This window comes from Siniperca chuatsi, linkage group LG2 (genome assembly GCF_020085105.1).
Source record: "Siniperca chuatsi isolate FFG_IHB_CAS linkage group LG2, ASM2008510v1, whole genome shotgun sequence".
Lineage (NCBI taxonomy): Eukaryota > Metazoa > Chordata > Actinopteri > Centrarchiformes > Sinipercidae > Siniperca > Siniperca chuatsi.
The window spans coordinates 32,386,898-32,410,211 of NC_058043.1; the positions used below are offsets into that span (position 1 = coordinate 32,386,898).

General features: G+C 38.9%; 1 protein-coding gene across 3 annotated transcripts in view; it reads left to right on the top strand.

Moving 5' to 3' along the window:
- Window positions 1-23,314, top strand: part of cntn2 (contactin 2) — a 75,389-nt gene that overhangs the window by 23,562 nt on the left and 28,513 nt on the right. For 2 of the 3 annotated variants that reach the window (XM_044212957.1, XM_044212950.1), the window contains exons 2-11: window positions 6,370-6,440; window positions 11,138-11,279; window positions 13,305-13,480; window positions 13,727-13,822; window positions 14,269-14,481; window positions 15,954-16,056; window positions 16,197-16,378; window positions 20,586-20,722; window positions 22,010-22,139; window positions 22,575-22,725. In XM_044212957.1, the coding sequence (XP_044068892.1) occupies window positions 6,380-6,440; window positions 11,138-11,279; window positions 13,305-13,480; window positions 13,727-13,822; window positions 14,269-14,481; window positions 15,954-16,056; window positions 16,197-16,378; window positions 20,586-20,722; window positions 22,010-22,139; window positions 22,575-22,725 (1,391 nt within the window). In that variant the 5' untranslated portion in view covers window positions 6,370-6,379. Of the gene's footprint in view, window positions 1-6,279; window positions 6,441-11,137; window positions 11,280-13,304; window positions 13,481-13,726; window positions 13,823-14,268; window positions 14,482-15,953; window positions 16,057-16,196; window positions 16,379-20,585; window positions 20,723-22,009; window positions 22,140-22,574; window positions 22,726-23,314 lie in introns of all 3 variants that reach the window. The other variant, XM_044212946.1, reaches the window with a different exon arrangement.

Consider the following 23,314-nt stretch of genomic DNA (forward strand, 5'->3'; position numbering starts at 1 on the left):
CAAACTCTCTTAAAATAAACTGAAGTATGCTCTTTATGATGAGAGCAATGACCCCCCAAATCTCATGAAGATCAAAGCAAGTTTATCTCAACCATGGCGTGCGTTTGGGGGCACTATAGAGCCCCCTTGCCACACCCGAGCCCAATCACTACAGAACTTTGCAATTTTCGCCAGTTCTGACGCGTGCACATTTTCGTGAGTAGGTTCCTACAATAAAAAAAACAATAGGTTCCTTACACTTTCAGGGCACTTTCATGCTCTAGCCCTAATAATAAATTTTTAAAATATACTATAATTTAGTTGAGTATAAACACATTTTTCCTTTAAAAAAACACTATACAATACTTGCCCATGCTAAACAGCAGACAGACATAGTTAAAGAGTAGCGGGTGAACATAGTGGATGCATTTAGCACCTAAAGAGCCAGATTTTTTCTTCAGGAGTTGGTAGAGACCAAAAACAGAGCTAAAAGAGAGTGAATATTGGACTTGCATTCATCAGGTGGAAACAAACACAGCTCTAAATGAATGATAATGTTGCTCCATAACTGCTGGATGTGTATATAAGCAAGTGTTTGCTAACAAGTTCACCATATCAACTTAAACAGTGATGGTATTTCAATGTTGTGTTCACAACTTGTTTCCGCTGCCCCCAAAAAATCTTTTTTGCAGGTTTAAGGGGTTATGACATAGCTACATAAACAGTTAATCTGTGTATGTACAGTATCTGCTGTAGCTACGCCATAGCTGACAGCATAGCTCCACCTCCTCAAAACTGTAATGCCAGCTATGGAGACACCACTTTGTGACTGCAAGAATGGTGATTGGTCCACTTTGGCTGCTTGTGTTTTCTCCTACAAGTTTCTGATGCTGGTAGAGATTGTTGAGAGTGAAGACCATAGTAAGCAAGTTGAAGAAATGTTCAGCTTTTCAGTAACAAACATCTAGCAAAGACATCTCTACTGCATCTATGTCACGTCAAATTTAACTCAAGCTTTAAATGTGACCTTTTAATAATCTCTATTAAATTAAGTGAAAAGTATTTTTAAAAATAAATATAACTTTCTGATAGATAATGTTTACTGCAAACATTACTACAAAAGCACTGTGGTGGTTAACTATCTTATTTTTGACTTATGTTTAGTCCTGGCATCTTTTTAGGTCAAAATATAATTGACTTTAAATAAAATAAAAATATATATCAAATACATTTTCTTTTACCAAAAAATAACAAAAACACTGACTACTGTTTTCAGCCCTGACTAGTGTCTGCATGTATTCCTTTCAGATTGCATATAACCTTAACAAACTTTACCAATTCAATTCAATTTTATTTTTTTAGAATATATATATATATATGTACACCAATGAAGTGGTGTAACCTGAAAAGCAAAACCACAAAGTCCACAAAGCACTGGCTGCACCACTCGCTGCTCGTCGTTAAGCTCATGCTTTGAACACATGGTAATAACTGAAGATCACACAAATGTTGACACAGTCAGATGAATGTATCAACATTTTTATTATAAGAGCTTCTCTCATCTGGACTGTGGTGGCAGGACAGTAAGAGAACAATGTTCAGAGAGATTTTAGAAGGAAAATCACCCTGAAACAGTAAAAGAGAAGGGGGACAAAAATACGATTTTGAAAACTGAGGGGGACATAGGAAGGAGTTACTGGTCCTGAAGGCTTGCAGTGCTGAGTCCTTTTTTCACTCCTTCTCCTCCTCGTTCTTCTACTTCTTCCTCTGACGTTCTGAATGTGTCTTCTTTCTTTCGTACCCTTTTTCAGTGGTGGAATGTAACTAAATAGCCTACATTTACTCAAACACCGTACTTAAGTACAAATTCGAGGTGCTTGTACTTTACTTGAGCATTTCCATTTTATGTAACTCTGTATTTATACTCCACTACATCTCAGAAGCCAGTATTGTACTTTTTATTGTACAGCTCTGACATTGGGATGTCATTCGGGCTTGAGAAGTGCAGTCGAATGGTGACAAAGAGAGGGAAGGTAGTCCACACAGAAGGGGTCTCACTCCCAGAAGGAACAATAGCAGACATTGAGGATGGTTACAAGTACCTTGGAATACCACAGGCAAATGGCAACCTCAAAGAGGCAACAAGGAAGACGGCAACGGCCAAATACCTCCAACGAGTAAGGCAAGCCCTAAGAAGTCAGCTCAATGGCAAGAACAAGGCCCAGGCAATAAACAGCTACGCCCTGCCAGTGATCAGATACCCTGCGGGAATAATAAGGTGGCCAAAGGAAGAGATACAGACCACAGACGTTAAGACGCGAAAGCTCCTCACCATGCATGGAGGGTTCCATCCCAAATCCAGCACCCTGAGACTGTACGCTAGCCGTAAGGAAGGCGGCCGTGGACTAGTGAGTGTGAGAGCCACTATCCAGGATGAAACATCCAAGATCCACAAGTACATCCAAGATAAGGCCCCAACAGATGACGTGCTCAGGGAATGTCTCAGGCAATGGGGAACAGAGGAAGACTTGCTGGAGGAAGGACCATCATGGGAGGACAAACCCCTACATGGGATGTACCACCGGAACATAACTGGCTGATATCAAGAAGTCCTACCAATGGCTAGAGCGGGCTGGATTGAAGGACAGCACAGGCACTCATCATGGCTGCACAGGAGCAGGCCCTGAGCACCAGAGCAATAGAGGCCCAGATCTACCACACCAGACAAGACCCAAGGTGTAGGCTGTGCAAAGAGGCCCCTGAGACAATCCAGCACATAACAGGGTGTAAGATGCTGGCAGGGAAAGCATACATGGAACGCCATAACCAAGTAGCTGGCATAGTGTACAGGAACATCTGCACTGAGTATGGACTGGAAACCCCGAGGTCAAAGTGGGAAACACCTCCAAAGGTGGTAGAGAATGACTGAGCCAAGATCCTGTGGGACTTCCAGATCCAGACTGACAGAATGGTAATGGCGAACCAGCCTGACATCGTGGTGGTTGACAAACAGCAGAGGAAAGCCGTTGTGGTTGACGTGGCGATACCAAGCGATGGCAACATCAGGAAAAAGGAACATGAGAAACTAGAGAAGTACCAAGGGCTCAGAGAAGAGCTGGAGAAGGCCTGGAAGGTGAACGCAACAGTGGTGCCTGTGCTCATCGGCGCACTTGGGGCAGTGACCCCCAAACTGGAGGAGTGGCTACAGCAGATCCCTGGAAGAACACCAGACATCTCGGTCCAGAAGAGTGCAGTACTGGGATCAGCAAAGATACTGCGCAGAACCCTCAAGCTCCCAGGCCTCTGGTAGAGGACCCGAGCTTGAAGGATGAGACCACCCGCGAAGGGTGAAGGACAAAGTTTTATATATATTTATATATATATATATATATATATATATATATGTATATAACACTGACAGGGAACATTTTACTGCTTAACTACTGCTTTAATGTTTTGAATGCAGGACTTTTACTTGTAGTGAAGTATTTTCAGTGTGGTATTGATACTTTTACTTAAGTAAAGGATCTGAATACTTCTTCCACCACTGCCCTTTTCCTCCTCTTCCTTTACTCCTTTTCCTCCACTCTTCTTTCTATTTGCCCTCCCCCCCGGCCCTTCTCTAAATGCCTCCTGTTGTGTTTCTTGTATTTCCAGTTTTAACTATTGCATGGACAAATGGTAAAAGGAAGAGAAGCCAGTGAGCTGTTAGAAAAAGAGCTGCAGTCAACAGGTTCTTACTGCGGCACCACCTTTTACAGTACCATGTTGTTCCACACAGTGCCTCATCACAGGCTCTGATCATGGTGTTTTGCTTGATGTTTGTCGGTTGCAGATGTTTATAAGCAAATCATATTTGCGTCGCCTATGTACAGTAATGGGATAGTGACAACAGGATTGCCACATTTCTACTCTGAGGCATATCATCACAGTAACAGAGGTGATAATACAGTGAAATAAACAGCATACAACACACCACCATGATGCACTTTTATCTGTGAAATTGTAGTTTGCGGATTCTTTGGCTATGCTAACTGTGCATGGCAATGATACCTTTAACACAGTGGGATGGAAAGAGAGAGATAATGTGTGTGTGTGTGTGTGTGTGTGTGTGTGTGTGTGTGTGTGTATTTCTACATCAAGATTCCAGTCACAACAGCAAACGGATCTTATTCATGAAGTTATATTAAAGCATGAGATGCCTCTCGCTTTCAGCATCACTATTTCTAAATCACTGAATCAACGGGGAGGGGCCGGTATATAGAGATAAAAATCAAAGTTTACTTTCTTAAACTGACTTCCACCCAGTAACATGAATCGTAAAGAGCAGCAAGATGAAAGCTGCACAATAAGCTTTGTAGCAACATTGTATACAACATTTCTATTGCATGGTTCACAACATATACACTTTGTGATGTATGTGTTTTTAGTATATAGCATGTCTTAAGGGCATGTTACATATGTGAAATTACTTTAAAGTGTATTCAGCATCATCTTCAGCACCACAGACAGCCGGCTTTAAGAAGCTCCTAACAGCATGTCCGTGCGCTCTAGAATGTTAGGATTAGTGTGGTGGTGCTAGAAGAAAAGTCAGGGGATCACCAAAGTCTTAAGGCTACATCCTCTGCGCACCATGAATATTGATGCAAAGTTCCAAGTGAAATCCATCCAATATACGTTGAGACATTTCACTAAAAACTAAAAAAGTCAACCTCCTAATGGTGCTACGGGAAAAGTCAAGGAATCGCCAAATTCAGTAGGATTCATTCTCTGGGCATCATGAATGTCTGTACAAAATGTCACGTCAATTTGTCCAATAGTCGTTGAGATATTTCAGTCTGTACCAAAGTGGTGGACCCACTGACAGACCAACCAACCTTGGCATCCATAGAGCTGCTAGCATTGCTCATTGGTCGTTTGCTTAAACATTTAAAATGAACTATGTTTACATTTTATTGACAAGCAGCCTCTTGTGGTTATACAAACAATGATTGATGATCTCTCAGAAGCAGAGGTGGAAGTAGCATGATTGATGGTCACATGTATGAGAAAACAGTCACATGAATCATTTTAAATGGCACTGACAAATGACCTATTTTTTCAATTAGACATGAGAACTTGTTGTTCACCTCCTGTCACTCAAAACCCAGTCCAGCCAAAGCCAAACCAAAGCATGGTGGCTCCAGTATCTTTAATGTCTCAAATGTAAATGTGACTCTCCAACATTACTGCCAGCTCATGTTAATAGTGACATCCTACAACCGATATGAAAAACACTTTTAGCAGAATTCAGCATGGAGGCCTGCAGTGGTGATATTAGCCAAAGTCTTTCAGTACTTCAGTGAGCAGGTGAGTGTCACACTTTTACTTCAGCAAAATATCTAATGTGCTTTCTGCCTGTGATAAGCACTGAGCTGAAGGCACTCTATCGTACTCTGTGATGCATAGACAGCGAGGGGTCATTTGGAGTTACATGATATCTATCTCTGTCTCCCTCTATTTTATTTAATCTCCCTGCCTCCTCTCTCTTTATCCGTCTGTTGCTCCTGCTTTTACGCTTCCTCTTGTGCACCCTTTCTCTTCCATTCCCATGGTTTTTATGTCAGATCTTCCACTTGTATTTTTGATCCCCCTGTTTCTCTGTCATCCCCTTCCTGTTTTATTCTTCCAGTGCTGTCCCCTCCCCTTCTCTCTCAGCTGTTTGTGTGAGAGTTCAGACTGACAGTGATGTGAGTGTGTGTGTTTGACTCAGTAAATGAGCCAGTCAGGCCATGTGGTGCATGGAGAATTGTAATAATTCTTTATATTGAGTGAATCAGAGCCGATAAAGGCGGGGTTGTCTTCATGGAGGTGGGGGTGGGAGGGGCTTGACCATTGGGAAAAGGTGTAGTTGAACAAAACTCGAATGGATCTTATTTATTTGGGTAATTGGATTATTAAATAATAAAGAATGACAATAACAACCTGAAAGGAAAATATATTAATGTTTCTGGAGAATATGTATGTAGGCTACATTACTATGTATACACATGTGGTAATAAGTCATCAAGGCTGCCTCAACAGAATGCAAAGTTGGACATAAAAATGATTTGTGTTATTATGACCAGAGTTTGACTGAAATGGCTAAAATGTTATTTGTAATCTTTCCTTGCTCAAGAAGACCAGGGAATTTTATTGATGTCAACTTTGATTACATTTATTTAAGCACTCAATACTTAATTAATTAAATTCTTCCGATTCAATTCTTCCATAGAGTTACAGGAGTTTTCATGAAATCTTGTTCTTCTTTTTCCTGCACAGGCCCAGGTTGCCTACTCTTCCTGTGTGATAAGGTGAACAGGTTTTGATCCCATCTGCTCCTGATCTGTTTGTGATCCTATTGTAATCCAGCTGGATCCAGATGATGGTGCGCTTGCTGTGTCTGCTGGTCCTCAGCTCAGTGGCCCTGAAGGAGGCTGTCGGTAAGCTCCACGTTAAGACACACACACACACACACACACACACACAGAATCAGTGTTGGTGTTTCTGATTAACATCAGAACTAGGTTTAGTGCTAATTCTCCAGCCGGTGCCATTAAACCATTGCAAAAGAAGAGGACACAATGAAATGACATATTAAAAGAGCGCCAATCAAATCCCAAATGATGAAAAATCTTTTCTGTTTATTTCATGTAATTAGAGGAATGTTACAGTCTCCTCATCGGCCTAGAGAGATCTGATGTTTTTATCATCTTTCATCTCATCTTTGATGGTCACTGTTTAAGTCACATGCTTCATGTACGTCATGATTTATTTGCTAATTTTGTTTTCATGGCACTTTGTTACATTTTGTTTGTATTCACCAACTTTTCCACCACAGTGTAACAACTTTTTTTTGCAATATTTAGACTTTTTTTTATTTCTATTTTGGAAACTCACTTATTCAGTGAAATCCTCATTTTACTGTAAGGCAGCTGCATCTTACGAAGTCAGCAAACAGCCTAGTTCATATTCTGTGATGATTTATTCAGCTCTCATGATTATTTGTTCCACACAGTTTGCTATAGTCTTCCCCATTTTGTTAGTGTTAGTAGAGAACAACAGTAGCCAAGGATACACAATGGGCCATGTTCCCTGATGGAGTACAAGACACGACTTATACAGTGTGAATTTTGAATTCAACATCCACATTGTAAGTTCAAATGATTAGAGGTCAAATATAAATTTTTTTCCCCACATTCAAACAGCAGCTCAAATTTCAGCTAAAACGTGACGGCTCTTGTCAGTATAGATGCTAAATGATGTGGTTCTTATTCTTCAATTCTTGAACCAATGCTAACAAAATGCTGAGTGTCCTCTGCTTTTATGCTACAGTTACTGGCACACATGGCATCTGCCAGCTCAGCTGTCAATCCAACAAATACACCAGCCTGCCCACTCAGACTTGGAGGCTAAAGGAACATTTCTGATGTACTCCCAAAGACCTTTTTATTCTTTCCTTGAATAATAAAATAATATTAACAAAATAAAAAATCAACACTTTGACAAGGAATTTTGGCCACAAAACGGAATTATAATTAGTAATAGCTTTGAGCCAAAGTACAAGTTCAAAATATTCTCCCTCATTTTGCTTTAGCACCCAATAGTGCCCCCAAATGTCCTCCTAGTTCACTGATATATTGAATCTGAACACAGTTCACAGAACTATTGGGAAGTATTCTTGGCTAGGAAATAATTTAATCACTGCACCATAACCATACCTTAAAAGAATAGTTAAAATATTTAACTCACAAAAGTGTTTGTGTGTGTTTGTGTGTGAGAGATAGAGCGAGTGAATTAAATGTGTGGGGTTGTGGCTCATCTGTGGGCCTTTAGGGTCTGTTTTGGACAGGGGATTCGATTTTCTCCAAGAATACCCTTTTCCCTTTTCTCCACCGGGCCTTGGCTTTGAAATAATGCACCAATGTGATGATTGATAGATGGTGACTGGGTGTAGCTTATGTTGGACTTAACAAGTTCTGCCAGTGTAATGAAAAGGGCGGTCACGTGTGCTCAGTCCCCCCGGGCACACAATACACTCTGCAGAAGAAATGCTGTTCAATATCATCATTGGATCAGTGGTGAGCTAAATAGCATATGTTCATGCTCAAACACACACACACAGACACAGATGTGAAAAGTCTTCATCTGTCCGCACTGTTCGATTGAATATTTGCACAACATGAACCGATAGTGAAGCCAAATATACCTCGAAATTAATTCATCAAAATGCAGCTGCTGCCATCATCAAGCTACACTATTGAGGTGACTTAGTGTCTAACTAAGCAAGGAAGTGAGTCACTGTTTTATCACAGATATTTGAACATGTATGTGTGTGCACTGACAAAGCTATTAACTCACTGGGTAAAAAACTATGCTCTGTACACACTCGCAGCCCATGTCCAAGGTCTTGGAACATTTTTTTTTGCCCTCTGGCAAAAAGCCAGATGAAATATTTGAGGGAAGAAACAAGTTTCTTTTAAAATGATGGCTGCCTGTTCAAATCAATACACATTATACCTAACAATGTGCAGGTTGAGTCTCTATAAGTGTGCCTAGTTTAACTCACCGTCTGCTCAAAGAACAGCCACGTAATACAGAATATACTTGCGGAAAGTTTTGCTCATGTTTGGGAAGTATTGAAAAGGTCAAACCAAAAGCCAATTTAAAGACACACTATGGCCTTGAATTGCGGGATGGCAGGTTTCCATCCACCTGTTTTTAAGTGCTGTTTAAAATAGTGCAAAGAAAACTGGAAATGCCTGATAAACAAATATGCCTCAATATTCAATCCAGCTGGCTGGACATTTTTTTTTTCTCTAATTAGCAATAATCTTCTTTTTCATTGAGTTTTATTACCTACAGTGTGACATAATCCACAGATTTTTTTGTGAGCAGTTTCATGTAGGAAGAATGAAAATAGTTCCTACATGAAACTACAACACGGTCTGTGGATTATCTTGAGTAAGCGGGTCAGGATTTCTGGAAAGAGTTTTTCAAATGTATTTTTTTGGCGTTTTGAGTACCCATTATATTCCGATATCTCCAAATCTCGGCAACTCGTACCAAAACAATCTAGATGGAAAAACAGCACTACAGGTAAAAGGCAAAAATGTTTTGCCCACTTGGGGGCACCGAGCTGTAAACACAACATTGACATATCATTACTTTATGAAGTTGTTATGATGAACGTGTTAGCAAAGAGTTGCTTCTTTACACATGCAGCAGACACGGAGCAACATTAGCTCATTAGTTTATGTAAGCATTATGAATAGTGCAGCTTTAAGCAGAAGTAGCAATACAACAATGTAAAAAGTCCTGGATTCAGTAAGTACACAACTATTTTCAGTAAAATGTACTTTTTGTGATCAAAAGTAAAATCACTCATTATGCAGAACAGAGTGCTTTATTATTACATATCATATTATTGGATTATTATTACTGGTTCAATAATGAAGCTGGTTTAGATGGAGCTAATTTAAACTACTTTAAACATTGTTTGATAGCTTATCTATAACAATGCTTCATATTTTTTAAACTGATCTTATGCTTTGTATATAAAATCTTAATCTATAAAGTAACTAGTGGAGTGTAGGAGTACAGTATTTTCTTTTGTAATGTAGTTAAGTAGAAGTATAAAGTAGAATAGTATGGAAATTGTCAAGAAAAGTACAAGTATCTCACAATTGTACTTTAGTTCAGTACTGGAGTAAATGTACACTCCGCCACTGCAAGAGTTATTGATGCTTTACAGTAAGTCTGTAATCTTGATACACCTTGAGATACTTGCATTTAACTAGTTGTTGGAAACTAATTCACATTTTCTTTTGCCAACTTTTTGGAAATATAGTTTAAAAAATTTCTGCTACAGATGGATGAAAATATATTATTGTAGTATGCTCAGTTTGAAAGCTGAATAAAGGTTTCCATGCCAGAGAGAACATTTATGTTGTTTATTCTGAGACAGACAGGTAAATTGATGTCGGGATTCTTAACAACTAAATATGCGGTGTTTTCCTCTGTGCTGAAGGTAATTGTGGGAGGAATTACCAATACGTAATGTGACACAGGTTTTAGACTATTCAGGTACCTTCATCTTTCTCAGCTCTTATTTTCTGAGGATATCAAAAGTTCAAATGAAATTAATTAAATTAACAATTTTTGCTTGGATTATCCTACTCTGGAACATAAATGAAACCAACTACTAAAACACTATAGTGATGTCTCAAAGCTGTAGCATAGGGTTATCTTTCCATCACTTTAGACTTTGTACCTAAAACCTTTCCAACAATGTAAATATCTCTCCTTTATTTTAGACAATCCAAATGTATTATACATTTCTTGCCATTTGCTGCTGGTGCAGTGTTCATGCTGAGCTGAAGTATTGTGTAATGATTAAGCTGTAGCGTTCCAACAGTGTCTCTGGTGAGGTTTATTCCTGCAGACAATAATGCTCTTTGCATCTGGCTTCAAAGAGAGACTGCAGCACCTGTATTTACTGACCACACTCTTAAAGATGCATGTCTTCCACTAGACCTGAATTTAAAGCCAGTTATCATAGACTACATAATAAAGGGTTATTCATTTTTGCGTAATAAAGTTTTGAGTGAAAAGGGACTGTAGCTTATCACATATGAAATCAAATTTTCACATTGGGCTGAAGTTAATCCAATACATTTCAACAGTACTATGTGATTCTTTAACCCATAAATCAATTTAGAACAACTGTATTGTTTTGTCCAAATTTCATTTACCCTCTTTTTATTCAAAGCTCATTGAATGGATTATTATAAAAAGTTGCAATGGTATATATACTGTATATTTTTATATATACACTGTACATTTTTAAGAGGAGAGAACCTTTCCTCTTTATTTGATAGAAATACAGAGTAACAGGAAACAGCACAAAAGTAGGGAAGATTGTCAAATCTCTTTCAAAGTCAGAAGTCATGGAGTAAAAAACCTTGATAAATATGGTTAAAACGAATAAAAAACAAGATGGGAAATGTTATGGGTGGTAGGAATTACTGTATATGAGTACACAATAGAATTGTCCAGCACACAACTGTAGGTCCTTACCATTGGGAAGTTTCTGGCACAGGGTTTGGCATTATTGTGTTGTTAAAAATGTTGTTTCCAGGTGGAGATGTGTGTGTATCAGGTCATGACAGCGGGCCAGTGTTTGAAGAACAGCCAAGCAGTTTAATTTACCCAGAGGGCCTGAGTGAAGGCAAGGTGACCCTCAGCTGTCAGGCCAGAGCCAGTCCAGCTGCTTCCTACAGGTAAGTAACACATACACACACACACACACCACACGCTCTCTCTAACTGTGTTCAATTTTAGGGAACACGTATTTCAAAGAACCTTAATGATGATTAAGTTCATTGAGACCTCAGGAGCTTTGGGAAAATTTCCAAATCTCCTACTGGAGTTCCCATAAAATTGCAGACAAACAGGTAAATACCAATAGAAACCTAACAGAAGTTACATGATACCCAAGTTTACAAGTTGTGATATTGTACTTCAATAGAAAGACCACTGGAAAACAATCTACTGTATGAGTTAACTGGCAAATATAAAAACATGACTTCCATTTCTAACTGTAATCAACAACATGTCATGTTAGCAGCCTGGACATGTTTATGGCTGGTTCACGGCTTTGCAGTGGCATTTTTTATTTGTCCACTTCATATAAAGAATTTAATAGTGATGATTACCTAAATGCAAACACCTGCTAAAGGTGATCACAGGTATTTTCCTCAAATGTCTAAGTTGAGGTGGATCTCCATAAGCATTAAACAATAGACTAGCTGAGAATACTGTGTGATACAGTTATGTTCACATACATGGATGGAAAAAGAGAAACTAGAATATTTTACTCAAGTAAAAGTACTGTTACTTTAAAGAAACTTTACTTGTACTTACTGTACTTAGATAAAAGTAAAAAGTAGGTCAGTTAAAATGCCCCTTGAGTAAACATTACTGTGTTACATTTTTAAAAAGGGAAAGGGGTGGTGGATGGAGGGTAAAGAAAAAATTGTATATGATGATGATGTTACATGATAGACCTATTAAATTAAAGAAAAATGCATTAACGTGTCAACATATACACATGACACCACAGAGCGCTTGTGTCCAAACCAATAATTGTGTAATAACCAATAATTCATTCCTTTTTTTTTTTAGACAGCACTTCTGCAGCCTGTGGAAACAACTGATTATCACTTATAAATATACGACCATCTTTCTCAGTGTGGCCTTGCTAGAAATAACCTGTAAAGAGGACAAAACTCAGAGAATTAAACAAAAATGACCAACAATAAATAAAAAGAGCTATGGACGCCACGGCGGGTGCAACAAGCATTTTTAGGCTATCCTGCCACTTTTTATAGAATTAACTGCAGAATAAAGCATCACCAAGGCAGACAACATGGACAATAAAAACTCCACAGCGGCTGCAGCCACAGACACATAAATTACAGCAAAAACAGAGCTGCACAGTTTTTGCACAACCTGTAGTGCACACACACACGGCACGCAACGCTACGTTGCCTAGCAATGTTGACGTTCTCCTCTGGAGTGAGAGTAACAACCATCACAGTGAGTTTGAACATCATGCTGAGTCTTGAACACTGCAAAGTCCTCCGCAATCTGCTCTACGTTCAATTCTCTGCTCGTTCATTCTCAAAGAATAATATAACCAGTCCACTCGGCCTCTCTGTCCAACTGCGCTCCTCAAAGTTTTCTCTTCTTCTCTTTCTCTTGCGGCCGCAGATACACCAGCAGCTTCTTCTCTGCTGCAGCTGCTGATTTGGCTCCTTTCTTTTGTTCCATTCTCACACGGTTTATCAGGACTTTTTCATGTGACTTTTGTTTTTACTCTGTAACAGATGCGACTTGAACTGTGCTACAATATTTGAGATCGAAAATCTTAAGTAAAATTAAAATTACTATAATACTAAATACTCAAAAAAGTACAAGTACCTAAAAAAACAACTTTGCTACAGTAATGAGAGTAAATGTAATTTGTTACTTCCACCCCTGCTTAACGGCATGTACTTTCCCGCAGCTATGGCTATATGCGTACACCTGCCACACTCACCGTGACAGACTCATACCAACACTACACACCACCACAACACTAGCTTCACCACAACTTAAGCACAGCTTACCAACAAGGGAGACTCTTTCTTAAAGTGTCAGGCTCAGCCTCTAACACTTTGACCTTGACCTTGTAATTGTCAATTGTGTTTATTATCTCCTGTTTGCTGCGTTCTTATGAGGTTGCCCTGCTCTTTGTCTTGCAGATGGCTTGTGAATGGCACAGAGATCCCGCTGGGTTTGGACCTGCGCTACACCCTGGTGGCCGGCAACCTGGTGATCAGTAGCCCGGAGTCTATTCGAGACACAGGCTCTTATCAGTGTCTGGCCATCAACCGCTGTGGCACCATCATCAGCCGAGCAGCTAACCTCAAATTTGGCTGTGAGTGAGAAAAGGCCTTTTAACCTTTTGACATGTTTGAGCTGCCATGAGTGGGTCACTGTGGCAGTGACGGAAGGCATTAGATGATCGATAATGATTCAGAGGATTTACTTTACTATAACTCTCCACAAATGTACTTTAAAGTATCAGTTGTGTATTATTACTGCATCTGTTACATCTGTATGACATAATCTTTTTTCTGTTACTTTCTCTTTTTCTACTTTGCACCTTTGCACGTTTCTCCAGACCTCCATGACTTCCCTCCAGACAGCAGGAGTCCTCAGACAGCATATGAAGGCATAGGAACTTTCCTGGCCTGCCAGCCCCCTCCACATTACCCAGGTATGCAGTCTACTTCAGGGTTCCTACGCATCCTGGAAAACCTGAAAACTTTCAGACTAGTTATTTAGTATTTTAAACCACCTGGAAGATGAGACAAACAGTTAAATACCATAGAAAGTTGTGTGCTGTCAGCTGGAATATAATTTTCACTTTGTCATAGTTTTGTTTCACTGAAAACTAACTGTCAGAAAACCTGCAACAGCCTGCAGCTGACAGTTGGGATAAGGATCATAAAGGTGATTAACAAGTCAGAGTGTCTTAAATAAGCAGAATTATTAACCTGTTTTGGAATATGGATGAATATGAAACCAAATGTCTTTTTGAAATGCTAATTTTGACATTGAACTGACTCTGCTGACGCCGGCAGGATGGCATTAAGTACAACCCAGTACGTTCTGACTGTATTACTGATTAATGTGATTTGCACCAACCTTTCCCCTCTCCAGCTCTGTCATACCGCTGGTTAATCAACGAATTTCCCAACTTCATCAAGAAGGACGATGGCCGCTGGTTTGTGTCGCAGGTAACAGGGAACTTGTACTTGGCCAAAGCAGAGCCAAATGACACCGGGAACTACTTCTGCTTCACCACCATCAACATGGACATCAGCACCAAGAGCACCTTCAGCAAGGCCAACCAGCTCACTGTGCTGTCTGATGGTATGAAGGCTTTGCAGCTGCATGACTGATCTACTAGCAGCCACATGTAGCTTCACCATGGAGGTCTGCAGAAACTCTGGCTGTGTGTAACTGATGACTAAATATGAACAAACAGAGGACAGAGAGATATCTGGACAGATTTGGTGTGGTGATGTAACTGAGCTATTTAGCAATTAACTGGTTATTAATCTGGCCCGGTTATCTGAGTTCAAATGTTTTCGATGCTGATTCCAATTTTACACCTCAAGTTTTTGTATGAAATATTTAACATATGTATATTCAGCAAAGTAAAGTTTTGAAAAAAACAAACCTAATACATTTCATAAAAATATATTTAAAATTATATTCTAACTTTGGGTATATACTTAAAACTCAACAACTGTTGAGGTTTGATACCCATCCATAATGCGAATGTCACTGTACTACAGTAATCTGTTACTGTTACAGTATAGTAACATTGGCCAGGACATTTCAAATGTGTTTACAACTAGAAAGTGATGGTTAGCAAACCAGATGCTAGAATTTTCCAGCTTTTCCATCATTTTGACTAGATTTTTTTTCTTTTTTTTACATTTTAATTGAATTTTTTTTCCTGCTTACTAAGTAAACATTGTGTTTATACAATTTCAATTGAATTCATCAGATGGCCAGAGGGTGCATTATATCAGCCCAAACCCTCCATTGAAGATGAGGGGGTGTGCATTTATGTGTGTGCAACTGTATTACAGTAACTTTTGCAGACTAACATAATGCTAAAATAATGACAACCTGCAATTTGGATGAGTCATTTCTTAACTTTCTACGTTTCATTATGACCTAAAATGATTGAACTATTTATTTTTCTGCAACACTTTGGTATGAACACAACAATGCAAAATGGACAAGTAAAGGCTGTTCTCAATAGTTTCTGAACAGCTGACAGTTAACATTTATAGTGTTAACAAGACTTAGTGTTGAGCACTTCTACTAGACCCTAGCAATTACAATGTTCATGTCACCCCACAATATGAAAATGTTGGAGGGGGCAACCGAGATACTGACAATTAAGCTATTGTTAGGGCTTACAAGTGTTCAAAATGGACAGGGTTCATCATCTGAAGAACTTATTGTATTCACAAAATTTCAATGATACCATTAGATTTTAATATTATTGGAACAAGTGGAAAACTTGGCCAGGTTCAGGACAGCACTACAGGAAAGGTCAGTGGATCACTAAAATCAGTAGTAACCGTCCTCTGGGGATCATGACTATCCACCAAATTTCATGGCTATCTTGCCAGTAGTATCTCGTTCCAGGCCACCAACACTGGAACAAGAAACACGCTGACTGTGTATGCAAATAGCATGTGTTTAATATTTAGATATACATTACTGTAACAGTGCAAGTTTCCCATTCAGTTCTTAAGTTAGGTAAGAGGTGCACGATCTGAATGGGATTTAATCTGAATATTTGCAATCGTATTTTATTTCAGCCAATCCCAGGAAGTCAGCTCCGAGCATCAAAGTGCGCTTCCCAGCAGAGACCTATGCCCTAGCAGGACACACCGCTCAGTTAGAGTGCTTCGCCTATGGAAAGTAAGTTTCCAACTCTGAAATCATTGCATAATGTGCAAACTTCTTTAATTAAACTTTATCCCATCTGGTCCCTGTGCTGTTTCATTTTTCACATCCTCTTCCTTTACTTCACCTCCAGCTCTCTATTTTTTGTCTCATAGTCCAGTCCCCAAACTGCGATGGAGGAAGGTGGACGGTTTGATGCCGTCCAAGGTGGGCTCCAGTGCTGAGGCTCCCACCCTCATCCTGCCAGAGCTCTCCTTCGATGACGAGGGGGTTTACGAGTGTGAAGCCTACAATTCAGAAGGAAGTGACACATACCAGGGACGCATCAATGTGCAAGGTGAAGGAAAATATGTTCTGTGAACATCTGTTTGTATTGCAGCAAAGCATGTATTGTGTCAGGTTAATGAGTTATGTTTTGATATCTCCTTTCAGACATGCATGCCTTTACGTTAGTTTGAAGGCAGTTTAACATGTCAGTCTCATGTCTGAATAATCGTCCTGGTCGCTTTTACTTAAAAGTCACAATGAGTAACATTAGTAAGTATGTACAGTAACTAGTAACATTTCTGTATCACTTTCAACAAGTCTGAGTTGAATGCCATCAGATTAACATAAAGGCTGGACAGGGTAAAACGTGTAGAGAGACAGAGAGATTAAATGCATGTCGTAAATCGCCTTCTTAACTGTAATAAATGTATTATCTCAATCATCGTCTATTGTGCACAAAATCAGTTTAGTAAATGAGGAAACACTGGGAAAAAACTAAGTTTAATCTTTTTATATCAGATCAAACTATTTTACCCTTGCAGTGCAACACCAGGGCAAAATAGGTTAAAAAAAACAACAACCTTACAATGATAAACTGACCAACAGTCTCTCCATGTATTTCCAATGTTCATTCATATTGACAGTGTGGATGAATGAATAAATTAATTTATTTTATGACTAATAAGTAACTAAAGTAACTAACTAATAGCAGGTGGTGGGGTGGCTATTACAGCATGCTCATGTTTTCATGGTTATTAAAAGTTAAAATTAAAGTTGTATATGCTACATGGTACTTTATAACCATTTCTTTAAGGCCACTTTAAATGTGCTCTTTGAAACACTCAATTTCAGATTTGTGGGGAGTTTATTCCACTGCACTGCTGCACTGTAGAGGAAAGTGTTTTTTCCCGTTAGGCTCTCTTCGAAAACATATGAAATCTGTAAAGCTACCTCTTGTAAAATAGCTATGCTTGTCTCTTAGTGGTGAGTAATAATTTATTAAGTATTTTGGTATGGAAGTTTTTATTGGAATTTATTATTTGTAACCCACAGAAGACAATCCACAAATGTGTACCATAATACACAAATATCTCACTATCCACAAACATGTATTTTTTAATTTGTGTTGTGTAAGGTCATATCCACAAAAATACACAGCGAATATGCATAACTTACTCTGTAAAAACATATTTTAATTCCACATAAAAATGTTATAGATTTTACAAATGTAGCAATCTGTAGAAAAAATCCACAAATGCGTACCATAATACACAAATATCTCACTATCTACACACGTATTTTTAAGTCATATCCACAAAAATACGGAGTGATTTGCAAATATGCATAACTTACTCTGTAAAAATGTATTTTAATTTTACAGAAAATTAAAATACACAAAGGTTTAACAAATGTCAATATTTTCACCACAAAAATACATGTAAAGTGATATTTACGCATTTGTGGATCAATTTTTGTACAAGCAAATGGGTTTTGCACATTTGTGGATTGCTTTCTGTCAGCTTGCAGGCCACGTGACATTTGTGACTTCCCTCCAGTGATGGTAACAGCCGGGACAGGAGAGATGAAGAGGCGGATGGCCGCCCACCATTGAGTCTGGTTCTGTCCAAGGTTTCTGCCTCTTAAAGGAAATTTTTCCTTGCCACTGTCGCCTAATGCTTGCTCATGGTGGGATTTGTTGGGTCTCTGTAGTTAATATTATAAAGAGTACGGTCTAGACCTGCTCTATAGGAAAAGCGCAATGAGATAACTTCTGTTATGAATTGGCGCTATATAAATAAAATTGAATTGAATGAGGCCAAGGTGCTGCTGACAAGACGGAGATAAAGAAAGGGTCCAGAGAAAATCCACAAGTCACATCATTCCCATAATCATGTAGTAGAAACACACCAGAGAAATCATAGCTTACAAAGCATTTCCCTTTTATATTACTGTTAAGTGCAATAAACATTTATTCAAACTGTTCTAACAAACTGACAGCTGTCTTGTGTGCACAGAGTCAGTTCTAAAAATAGAAGAACATGCAGAGATTTTATTCTGAGCTGACTTGATGCTTTGTAATATTTGACTGAGGGCAAAAACCGCTGTTCAGAGAAATGACTGAAAGCGCATAACAAGTAACGAGTAACAAACTAATATCCAACCAGGATTTAGCCAGGGTTCTAACAGTAAACCTCCGCTAACTAATGTGCTTCGATACACGCTTTGCTACGGACTGAATGAATGAGGAAATGAAACAGTGTGTCTGGCTCTGTAAGAGGGAGGAGACAGAGAGAAACTCAGGGTTTGTTGAAGAAAATATGCCGCAGCGAGCAGGCTAGGTTTAAAACCCAGAGTTTTCACTAAACCCACTTTCTGAGTCAGGGTCCCGAACTAAATGATCTAACATGAGCTAGCTGCCACAGCTAGCTAACACTAATGTTAGAAAACTATAGGTAACGCCAGTAAGTAATTAAGCAAGCACAGCACACTCACCTGGAGATGACAATGATGAACCCGATCCTGAATTATGACCTTTGGGTTAAATAAAGATGCTCCACCTTGTCTTTCTCCTCCTGGTAGAAAGCAGCTTGTTTTCTGCTGTTGTACTATGACTCCTGTTCAGCCTTCTTCCAGTAGCTTACAGACTGTAGTTCTGTCAGCTCATGTGAGGGAATCTCACCACCTGCTGATGTAGCTAGTAACTGCACCTCAATTTACAGATTGCTTTTAACAGATCTGCTGTGGTACGTATTGGACAAACTTCCACAAATAAATAGGAGGGAAGTCACAAATGTCATGTGGCCCGCAAGCTGACAGGAAGCAATCGGCAAATGTGCAAAACCCGTTTTGTGCGTTAAAAAATGGATCCACAAATGTATTTGTTGTGGTGAAACTATTTACATTTGTAAAACATCTTTCATTTTTATGTGAAATTGAAATATGTTTTTACAGAGTAAGTTATGCGTATTTGCAAATCGCTCCAGATTTTTGTGGATGTAACTTTACACAACACAAATTAAAAAATACATGTTTGTGGATAGCGAGATATTTATTGTATGTATTATGGTACACATTTGTGGATTGTCTTCTGTGGGTTACAAATAATAAAGTCCAATAAAAACTTCCATAATCTGGTACCATATTTCTAACAATTTTGTAAGTGAGCAGCATCTTAATATACATGGGTTTTTTTTTCACCATCAACCAGTTAAGCTTTTTGAAATGTGTAGGATCAAGATGTGTACGTGGATGGACTTGTAATATAACCCTTATCAATTTATTTTTACTTTTGCAGATAATCCAGTGTACCAGGATATAGCAGCATAATCAAAATGAATTTGAACTAGAGCTCCAGCTAGTGTGTGAAGAGTTGAGCTGTCCAGAAAGGCAGCCTTTCTTGCTAGAAGCTTCATTCTTTGAATTATAATGGTTATCATCATATTTTCACCTGATAAAAACCTGTTTAAAATGCAGCCTAGATAAATTTACACTGTCTTTAGCAGTTATTGGGAACTCTCTGACTTTGACCTTAAAACCCGGTGACTAATTTTATTTTAGATCCAAAAAGAATGGCTTCAATTTTTCCCAAGTGAAGGGATAATCTATTATCTGATAGCCATCTACTTACATTTTGAAATAAATGTAAGTAGAATAATAGAATAGAATAGAAATGAATAAGTGAATATTCAGCAAAACACTTTACATACAGCATGTGAGCCAATAGGAATTAAACGAGAGTCCCAACTTAATGTCCTGTCATTCAATGCTCGTGCACTGACAGATATTATAAAACAGGCGCAGAATTGGCTATCAAAAAACATGAAGTGATGAAACTGATGTGAAAATGTATCAGTATGCTCATGATGGTCCTTAAGGCTTCAAGGTTTAAAAATCCATCCGTGATGCTGCCTGTGAGTGAACAGAAAACACTCCTCTTCCTCTTGCTATCATAAAGTTTTAACTCATCGCCCCCCCCCACCCCGCTCCCTCTCACTCACCAAGTGTCAAACATTGTGCAAGCACACAGCTCATTCCGTAAATGTGCTGTCATGTCTGAATGAAGCCATGAGGAAAATTCATGTAAAAGTCTGTCTGAATGACAAAAAGCCATCACTTTAACAGATAAGGTAGATGAAGCCAGTAATGTAACATATTCCATGTCTGAAAAGGGCTTAAGTTTTGTTGCTTTCAGTGCACCTTTAGTTTACTTTCTTAATGCATTTCTGTTCATTTTCTGCCATTTTCTGTCTCTCTGTCTTTCTTCTCCAAACGTCCAGCTCAGCCGGAGTGGTTGCAGGTGATGAGCGACTCAGAGGTGGAGATCAGTTCGGGGCTTCACTGGAGTTGTGTTGCTGCTGGTAAACCACGACCCTCCATACGCTGGCTACGCAACGGACAGCCACTCAGCACACAGGTAACACACACAGCATACTGTCTTACTGTATTATATAACTCCAGCCACAAAGTTCTGTTAAAATACTCCTTCTAGCACTGCTGTGTTTTTCTATTTACCATTTCACTTCAGAAATGTGCAGTTTTCTTCCTCTTGTTCTGATGGCTAGGAAACCAAACTATGTTAATGTCTAATGTTCTTGTTGCCCTTTTACTTGAAAAATCTCTGTAACAGGAATACTTCCACCCAGAGAAAGTACATTTCCTTTCATTTAGAGAATACATTAAACCCAGAAGAGGTCACGTTTTCTGCTATTTCTTATCAAACTTACATGTACACACAGGGAATCAAATTTCTCATCCTAACTTACAGTGTTAGAGGTAAATCATTAGCTATGATTAAATAAAACTGCTGATTTGAAATCCTCTTTGGGGTAAATCTTTAATTTTGGGTAACTTTTGAGCTCATTTGTTAGGTTTAGATTGTTTGTTTTGGTATAGTTTGGTTTACGAGCTGCTGAGAAACATCTCAAAGTTGCTCAGTGTAAAAGAGTCTTGTATCATACAGCACAATTATGACTCTACCATTATGGAATTTGACTAGAAATGGAGTGAGTGACCACACACAAATTATTTATTTAAATTAGCTGGCAAATTGACTGTTTTTGCTGACACTGAAATAGCAGTGTGAAGCCTACACAAACTACAGAAATTATCTGTGTCCTCAAGCCCGTGTAAATTGTCTATGTCATGGCCTGTTAAGTATAATTTTTACCACAAATTATGCACCATACAGAGGTCATCTGTTGTTATTATTACTCCAGTGTGAATTTGCCTCTCAGAGAGTGGAAATTATTAGATTAATGAGAGCTGTGATAGCATTTGGGCACAATTTCAGGGAATTCATCTAGCTGCTCAGCATGGATACTCATTGTGAGGAGTAAGAACAAATCTACAGTACAAATCAAAGAGCAAAGTCTCAAAGGATAATGAGTCAAATGACATGGATAGTATTTGTTAAGGAACATTTTACATTTTAGCAGGCTCAATAAAAACTTCTACAGTTGTGTGTCAGTCCATGCACCACATGAAAAACACAGGTAAAGTGTAAAGATGAATAGGAGTTCTCCCCTTTACTGGGTGATGTAGAATTCATTGTGGCATTTTAATTCCCATACACCCCTGCACACATATGCACAATACATGTATGCATCATTTCACGGCTCATACATCCTTACCAACCTTCACTCACTTCCTTTTTCTCTCTCTTTTCCTACCTCCCACATTACCCTTCCCTCCGACCCCCCAGGACCGGGTAGTGGTGAACGGGGCTAGTCTTAAGATCAGTAACCTGGCTCTGGAGGATTCTGGGATGTACCAGTGTGTGGCTGAGAACAAACATGGCACAATCTACTCCACTGCTGAGCTCAGAGTCCAAGGTAGGAGTCCAAGGAGAACTGTCTTTAGTTTCCCTTATATGAAACGACATTCAACGTACTGCCGATTTTTATTTATTTTGAACTTATATGTATTTTTCATTTCCAAAATTACATTTTACAATGAAAGCCTCAAGTTATACCTAATAACTATTAAACATTTAGACCTATATCAGTAAAGAACACAAGGTGTTGGTGAATTTTCTTTATATTTATGCAAATTGAATTTCAATACGATTTAATTCTGTATCGCTCTCTTGCCTCAAGTGAACAGCATTCTGACTGTCTTTTCACTATTCCTCCTCTTTATCTCCCATAATATGACTTTCTCCATCCTCTCCTCTGTCTGTCTTCCTCTCTGTGTCTCATCCATCAACCTCCTCGTTTTCTACCCCCTGTGCTGTTATTCTGACTCCATCCTGCCTTCTGTCCTTTCAGTTCAGGCTCCAGACTTCAGGTTGAATCCAGTAAGGAAACTGATCCCAGCAGCCAGAGGGGGGCAGGTGATGATCGAGTGTCGCCCTCGAGCTGCCCCAAAGCCCAGCCTGTTCTGGAGCCGTGGGACGGAGCTGCTCACCAACAGCAGCAGGTAGTACTGAGTCAACCTGATTTTCAAGTTCTTCAGTTCAAGCCATGCAGTGCATTTGCTTCACATTTTAAAAACTTGTAAAACAAATATTGGTCATTTTGCTATATTTATATCCCTCATTTTCCTCACGTGGATATTTGACTGAGGAAGACTTGTAGTTGGTCCATAAGTCGCTAATAAAATTAAAGGGAGCTGTGATTTCAAAGTGCAGGTACTCCTTGTATTGCAAAACAAATAACATACAATATAAAATATACATGACATAGAGAAACTATAAGGCACAGTGTAACATACAGCATGAAACAGGATACCTGGATATGCATACAGGAAATTGTGGATGGTTAGTATATCATATACTGTAGGGTGAGGCCATGTACCTCAGTGTTTTACTAGATGACAATGTGTTGTTACACATTACATCAGAGCACACACAGTCACTGCTTCAGGTGCCAGTGATTACACTATGATGACTAATGAATGTTTCTGACTGAATTACACATTACTGTATATCATCTATGTCTATAATTTACTCATATAGCAGTAGACACTTTACATTTTCTTGATAGTGAGGTCAATGCCTCAGTCTCAC